We start from the raw sequence: 7492 nt of genomic DNA, 5'->3' as shown, positions 1-7492 counted from the left end.
CAGGGTTTTCAGAGTGTCACGACTGGGGCCCCCGGAGGGATTGTGACTTGAGAAACAAAAGAGGGAGAAGGAGATTGGTGGTGGTAGATAGATAGATAGACAGTGACCGCTTCCGGGGGATTTGGGGGTATGTATCAGTGGGGCCCCTGGCTGTCAGACCCCCCACTATGTGTCACGTGTGTATGTGTGAGAGAGCACGTTTGTCTGTGTCCATTCACTGAATAAACATTTAGTCTCTCTCCAAAGTCTCCATCTAGCTCAGCTGTGAACCTGTTGGCCCTCTCTGCACACCCTACCACCCCACCACGCCACTGACCCTTCACCTCTCACCTTTAACCCAGCCTGTAAAAGTTATTGAACTCTCCCAGACCTGCAGCTGCAGAGGGTGCTGGGAAACTGGCCAGCAGGGTCATGGGGGTCAGGGGGTGTGACAGGGTGTCATGAATAGATGTCCCTTTTCCCGTCTTGATCCCCTGTCCAGAGAGCAAGGCAAAAACAGATTGTCCCCCCTGACATTGCTGTGGCTCATTGATTGAATTGAGGCCCTCAAAAAGCTCCCTGAATTCAGTTTAGATTCCTGTCATATTTATACTTCTCTTCTTCTCCTACTCTCTTCTTCTCTCTTCTACTCTCTTCTTCTCCTCTGACCTATGTCATGCCAATCTCTCTTTCTGTCTCTCTTTCACTCTCTGTCTCTGTTTTCTTTCCTGATTATACCCTCTTTCAGTGTTGCTTGGTCTCTTTTCCTGCCCTTGAATAACTAACTGTTCATTAAATAACTGCGTTTGGAATGTAAACTCAATGCCTCCCTCTTCAGGCAATAGGTTGATATTGACGGAAACAAACATTATGTTAAGTTTGTAAACTTAATTTCTCCCTCATAGACTATCAGAAGTGTGTATTGTTTAGATTATGGCCACTATTTGGTTGTTAGATATTGAATATTCAAACATTGTGTGTTGAGTAGCCGTAGCCTAGCTTTAATACGGTTGTTAGAATCCCAGGAAGCAACGTTGACATCGGGTGCATTTATGTGCTGAATGAAAGGTGAAAATATGTATTTTGCGGATGTTAAAAATACGTTATTTAGAGAGGTTCAAAATATATATTTTTCACTCATGGATTTTATGGCCAAATTTCAGTTTCGCATACATTCTCAATTAATTAAACATATCACAATAATACATTTTCAAGCCTCTTAATATAGGAAAGAGGAGCCAACTGAAGATTGTCCCTAACAAAAAATATATGTCATTGGATTTGAAATCAAGGTTGGTCCTGACTGCACACCAAAAAGACAACCGGTCCTGATAGGACCAGAAAATAATGTCGCCGTCGGTAACTGGGATGGCAATAATCGCCCATAAACCAAAGCTACTTTTTCTAAATGTTTAAACGCACAGCAGCAGCAAGTTATCAATTCATCTAAAAGCCCGTTAAAATGTGCACAAAAAGTAGCCTACTATAAGCAAATAGTTACATTGTATCATGCAGGTGATACAATTTTCTCACAGGGCTTTTGGTGCGGAAGTTGTAATTTAAAACCTCCACCGATACTGCCAAGGAAAGAGATTCATCTTGAGGGGGTTTTAAAATTGAGGAAAACACCATTTTCCTTATTGCTGACGCGGACTGGGAGCTGTAGCTACATGCAGTAGCTTGGACTGCTACATCCACCATGTTTCTTTGGGTTTTAGTTTTAGGGGCCTTCGTTTCTAAATCAGAATGTTACTTTTCAGAGGAGAAATATCCAGAAGAATCGAAAATGCAGCCGCCAACGGTTGTTATTGCGATCATAGCTCGGAACGCCGCGCATTCCTTGCCTTACTACCTCGGAGCATTGGAGAGACTGAACTATCCCAAAGCACGCATTTCTGTTTGGTAGGTGGCAGACGTCCTGCCAGCGCTCTTTCCCTGGCCGCTATTTATTAAAATGTAATTTTTATCAAACTCGTGGGCGATCAATCGCATTTGGATTAGATCAAGAATACCTCTCCCCCCCAGTACCCAGTCGCCATCCCCCATAACCCGTTAGAACCATTGACCTCCTAACAAAATAAAATGCTTCAGTTTCTATAGGGTACTCTAATTATGCTTTCTTTATTTTTCTCCAATGCAGAGTTCATGAAGTAAAAATTTAAGCCATTTTATTACGCAATTAGATGGTTTTCACATTAGCCTGTACTTTACGCCAGACTTTCCTTGCTTATATGTTTTCCAGTTTCTTGAAGTACTTTGGAAATCCAATGTATTTCTATGTTGAAGCTGAAATAGTATTTTCATTCCTTTTTCCATAGACACTCTTATCCAGGGAAATTTTCAGTACATTTCCAGGCCCCTGTGGGAATTGAACCCACAACCCGAGCTTTGCAAGTTCCATGCTCTACTAACTGAGCCACATCATCTCAAACCACTTGATGTCTCATTGTACTCAATACTGTATTGGTCATTGTTTTTCATCATGCTGATAGAAAGTCTACAGGTATAAACCTAGATGACCAGCCTATGTACAATACAGTCATGTACATTTACATTAAGTGGTTTGTAAGGATGGTAAATTAATACTGCACAAAAAAGTGGTTGTTTTCAATATTATTTGATCCAGAAAAATATTTAATTTGGTGTGGATGTTTTGTGTTTTGCTGATAACCTAAATGTTTGAGGACAGGGAGTTGTTCTTTCTGGGTCCCATTAGAATGACAGTCACAGACAAAAGGACAGGGGGTTGTTCTTTCTGGATCCCATTAGAATGACAGTCACAGACAAAAGGACAGGGGGTTGTTCTTTCTGGATCCCATTAGAATGACAGTCACAGACAAAAGGACAGGGGTTGTTCTTTCTGGGTCCCATTAGAATGACAGTCACAGACAAAAGGACAGGGGGTTGTTCTTTCTGGGTCCCATTAGAATGACAGTCACAGACAAAAGGACAGGGGGTTGTTCTTTCTGGGTCCCATTAGAATGACAGTCACAGACAAAAGGACAGGGGGTTGTTCTTTCTGGGTCCCATTAGAATGACAGTCACAGACAAAAGGACAGGGGGTTGTTCTTTCTGGGTCCCATTAGAATGACAGTCACAGACAAAAGGACAGGGGTTGTTCTTTCTGGATCCCATTAGAATGACAGTCACAGACAAAAGGACAGGGGGTTGTTCTTTCTGGGTCCCATTAGAATGACAGTCACAGACAAAAGGACAGGGGGTTGTTCTTTCTGGGTCCCATTAGAATGACAGTCACAGACAAAAGGACAGGGGGTTGTTCTTTCTGGGTCCCATTAGAATGACAGTCACAGACAAAAGGACAGGGGGTTGTTCTTTCTGGGTCCCATTAGAATGACAGTCACAGGGAAATGGTACAGGACAACAACTCTTACAAGATCAACTATTGAATCCTGCAAGATACTGTTCTTAATTATACATCTATATTTTTGCCAAAGCAGAGATGCTGAAAAAAGTATTTTTTTTCCTGCTACAAATGTCTCTATCAGTCCGCTAATACTAGTTAAGACATAGTGCATTACTTTTGTGACTTTTTAAAAATATTTTATAAACAGTACCAGTCAAAAGTTTGGACACACCTACTCATTCAATGTCTTCACTATTATTCTACAATGTAGAAAATAGCCAAAATGAAGAAAAACCCTGGAATGTGTAGGTGTGTCCAAAACTTTGACTGGTACTATATATATATATATATACACATGTTTTTTATAACAAAACACATGTTCAGATTTTTCAGGGGGTGCTGCAGCAGCCCCAGAACCCCTAACTCCCTTGGCAATGGGCACACCTGATTCAATTAGTCAAAGGCTTGATGATTAGTTGCCTAATTGAATCAGGTGTGCCAGTTTAGGGTTAAAACAAATTCTGTGAAAAGTCCTGGGGCCAAGGAGTGGGTTCGGAAACCCTGTTTCATGCTACAGTCTGCATGTTAGGCTACTGGATGCTTTACACAGAGAATAGGCTTCTTTCCACAGATTCCACTTGTGATTTCCTGTTCTGCATTTCATAGGGAGTCCTTACTTATTAGGGATCTCCTCTGCATATTGATTATCATATTGTTTTCTCCATCGCATGTGTGACATGTAGGACCACTTTGGTTGGTCTGATTTGCAGTGTCTTGCAGATTATTTCATTTCCTAGTTGTGGTGTGCTTGCCTGCAAGTAAGGCAGATCAAGTGGTTCATACACTATACCGTCTAGATGCTAGTGCCTGACAGTGTGTCTATGTCCCCATGTCAGACAGTGTGTCTATGTCCCCATGTCAGACAGTGTGTCTATGTCCCCATGTCAGACAGTGTGTCTATGTCCCCATGTCAGACAGTGTGTCTATGTCCCCATGTCAGACAGTGTGTCCCCATGTCAGACAGTGTGTCTATGTCCCCATGTCAGACAGTGTGTCTATGTCCCCATGTCAGACAGTGTGTCCCCATGTCAGACAGTGTGTCTATGTCCCCATGTCAGACAGTGTGTCTATGTCTCCATGTCATACAGTGTGTCCCCATGTCATACAGTGTGTCCCCATGTCATACAGTGTGTCCCCATGTCAGTCAGTGTGTCCCCATGTCAGTCAGTGTGTCTATGTCCCCATGTCAGACAGTGTGTCTATGTCCCCATGTCAGACAGTGTGTCTATGTCCTCATGTCAGACAGTGTGTCTATGTCCCCATGTCAGACAGTGTGTCTATGTCCCCATGTCAGACAGTGTGTCTATATCCCCATGTCAGACAGTGTGTCTATGTCCCCATGTCAGACAGTGTGTCTATGTCCCCATGTCAGACAGTGTGTCTATGTCCCCATGTCAGACAGTGTGTCTATGTCCCCATGTCAGTCAGTGTGTCTATGTCCCCATGTCAGACAGTGTGTCTATGTCCCCATGTCAGACAGTGTGTCTATGTCTCCATGTCATACAGTGTGTCCCCATGTCAGACAGTGTGTCTATGTCCCCATGTCAGACAGTGTGTCTATGTCCCCATGTCAGACAGTGTGTCCCCATGTCAGACAGTGTGTCTATGTCCCCATGTCAGACAGTGTGTCTATGTCCCCATGTCAGACAGTGTGTCTATGTCCCCATGTCAGTCAGTGTGTCTATATCCCCATGTCAGACAGTGTGTCTATGTCCCCATGTCAGACAGTGTGTCCCCATGTCAGACAGTGTGTCTATGTCCCCATGTCAGACAGTGTGTCTATGTCCCCATGTCAGACAGTGTGTCCCCATGTCAGACAGTGTGTCTATGTCCCCATGTCAGACAGTGTGTCTATGTCCCCATGTCAGACAGTGTGTCCCCATGTCATACAGTGTGTCCCCATGTCAGACAGTGTGTCCCCATGTCAGTCAGTGTGTCTATGTCCCCATGTCAGTCAGTGTGTCTATATCCCCATGTCAGTCAGTGTGTCTATATCCCCATGTCAGACAGTGTGTCTATGTCCCCATGTCAGACAGTGTGTCTATGTCCCCATGTCAGACAGTGTGTCTATGTCCCCATGTCAGACAGTGTGTCCCCATGTCATACAGTGTGTCCCCATGTCAGACAGTGTGTCCCCATGTCAGTCAGTGTGTCTATGTCCCCATGTCAGTCAGTGTGTCTATATCCCCATGTCAGACAGTGTGTCTATGTCCCCATGTCAGACAGTGTGTCTATGTCCCCATGTCAGACAGTGTGTCTATGTCCCCATGTCAGACAGTGTGTCCCCATGTCAGACAGTGTGTCTATGTCCCCATGTCAGACAGTGTGTCCCCATGTCAGTCAGTGTGTCTATGTCCCCATGTCAGTCAGTGTGTCTATATCCCCATGTCAGTCAGTGTGTCTATATCCCCATGTCAGACAGTGTGTCTATGTCCCCATGTCAGACAGTGTGTCTATGTCCCCATGTCAGACAGTGTGTCTATGTCCCCATGTCAGACAGTGTGTCCCCATGTCATACAGTGTGTCCCCATGTCAGACAGTGTGTCCCCATGTCAGTCAGTGTGTCTATGTCCCCATGTCAGTCAGTGTGTCTATATCCCCATGTCAGACAGTGTGTCTATGTCCCCATGTCAGACAGTGTGTCTATGTCCCCATGTCAGACAGTGTGTCTATGTCCCCATGTCAGACAGTGTGTCTATGTCCCCATGTCAGACAGTGTGTCTATGTCCCCATGTCAGATAGTGTGTCCCCATGTCAGACAGTGTGTCTATGTCCCCATGTCAGATAGTGTGTCCCCATGTCAGACAGTGTGTCTATGTCCCCATGTCAGACAGTGTGTCCCCATGTCAGACAGTGTGTCTATGTCCCCATGTCAGACAGTGTGTCCCCATGTCAGACAGTGTGTCTATGTCCCCATGACAGACAGTGTGTCTATGTCCCCATGTCAGACAGTGTGTCTATGTCCCCATGTCAGACAGTGTGTCTATGTCCCCATGTCAGACAGTGTGTCTATGTCCCCATGTCAGATAGTGTGTCCCCATGACAGACAGTGTGTCTATGTCCCCATGTCAGACAGTGTGTCCCCATGTCAGACAGTGTGTCTATGTCCCCATATCCGCAGGGCAGCGACAGATCACAATGCTGACAACACGACAGCTGTTCTGAGAGAATGGCTGACAGTCATGCAACAGTTTTATCACTACGTGGAATGGAGGCCTATGGAGCATCCTACGTAGGTTTGAGTTGTGTTCTTCTAGAAGTATGCATGCTTGCACGTGTGTGTGTGTTGACACCGTTGATTAGCTCTGAAAAACCCTTGATTATCAGCTCATTTGTATAAACTCTGTATTAGCTTACCTGAACATCCAGACAGTAGTAGCAGTAGCCAACAGCTGAGCCTCACCTCACAATGTAACTTTAAAACACAGTGTGAATAGAAAAGAAAGCCTTAAATAAATGTTTGGTGTTTACAGAGCCTGCTGACAACAGTACTACCTGACCTGAGGTCACCTCTCATTTTCTCTCTCTAAGTACCTCAAAGCAATGCAGGAATGATACTGTAGCCTGCCTCTGCCTCTGCCTCTGCCTCTGCCTCTGCATGTGTGTGTGTGTCTCATCCTGACTCCCTCACAGGTCCTACCCAGGAGAGATGGGGCCTAAATACTGGAGCAACGGCAGATATGAATACCTGATGAAACTTAAACAGGCTGCTCTCAACTTCGCCAAGACACGCTGGGCTGACTACATACTGGTACTGTCACATGTCTACTCTGTCCTCTGGCCTACAAGTAGCATCATATCTACTCTGTCCTCTGGCCTACAAGTAGCATCATATCTACTCTGTCCTCTGGCCTACAAGTAGATTCATATCTACTCTGTCCTCTGGCCTACAAGTAGATTCATATCTCCTCTGTCCTCTGGGTTACAAGTAGCATCATATCTACTCTGTCCTCTGTACTACAAGTAGAATCATATCTACTCTGTCCTCTGGCTACTCTGTCCTCTGGCCTACAAGTAGAATCATATCTACTCTGTCCTCTGGCCTACAAATAGCATCATATCTACTCTGTCCTCTGGCCTACAAATAGC

The 7492-nt window shown here is 44.8% G+C and overlaps 1 protein-coding gene across 2 annotated transcripts in view; it reads left to right on the top strand.

Moving 5' to 3' along the window:
- The first annotated feature begins 1500 nt into the window (after positions 1-1500).
- The window catches only part of LOC135548140 (procollagen galactosyltransferase 2-like), a 20341-nt gene continuing 14349 nt past the window's right edge, over positions 1501-7492 (top strand). For both annotated transcript variants that reach the window (XM_064977431.1, XM_064977432.1), the window contains exons 1-3: positions 1501-1881; positions 6525-6635; positions 7037-7154. In XM_064977431.1, coding sequence (XP_064833503.1) covers positions 1679-1881; positions 6525-6635; positions 7037-7154 — 432 coding nt within the window. In that variant the 5' untranslated portion in view covers positions 1501-1678. The remainder of the gene's footprint in view (positions 1882-6524; positions 6636-7036; positions 7155-7492) is intronic.

This window comes from Oncorhynchus masou, chromosome 11, assembly GCF_036934945.1.
Source record: "Oncorhynchus masou masou isolate Uvic2021 chromosome 11, UVic_Omas_1.1, whole genome shotgun sequence".
NCBI lineage: Eukaryota > Metazoa > Chordata > Actinopteri > Salmoniformes > Salmonidae > Oncorhynchus > Oncorhynchus masou.
The sequence above is the reverse complement of the archived record's forward strand: the minus strand, read 5'-3'. Positions and strand labels throughout refer to the sequence as shown.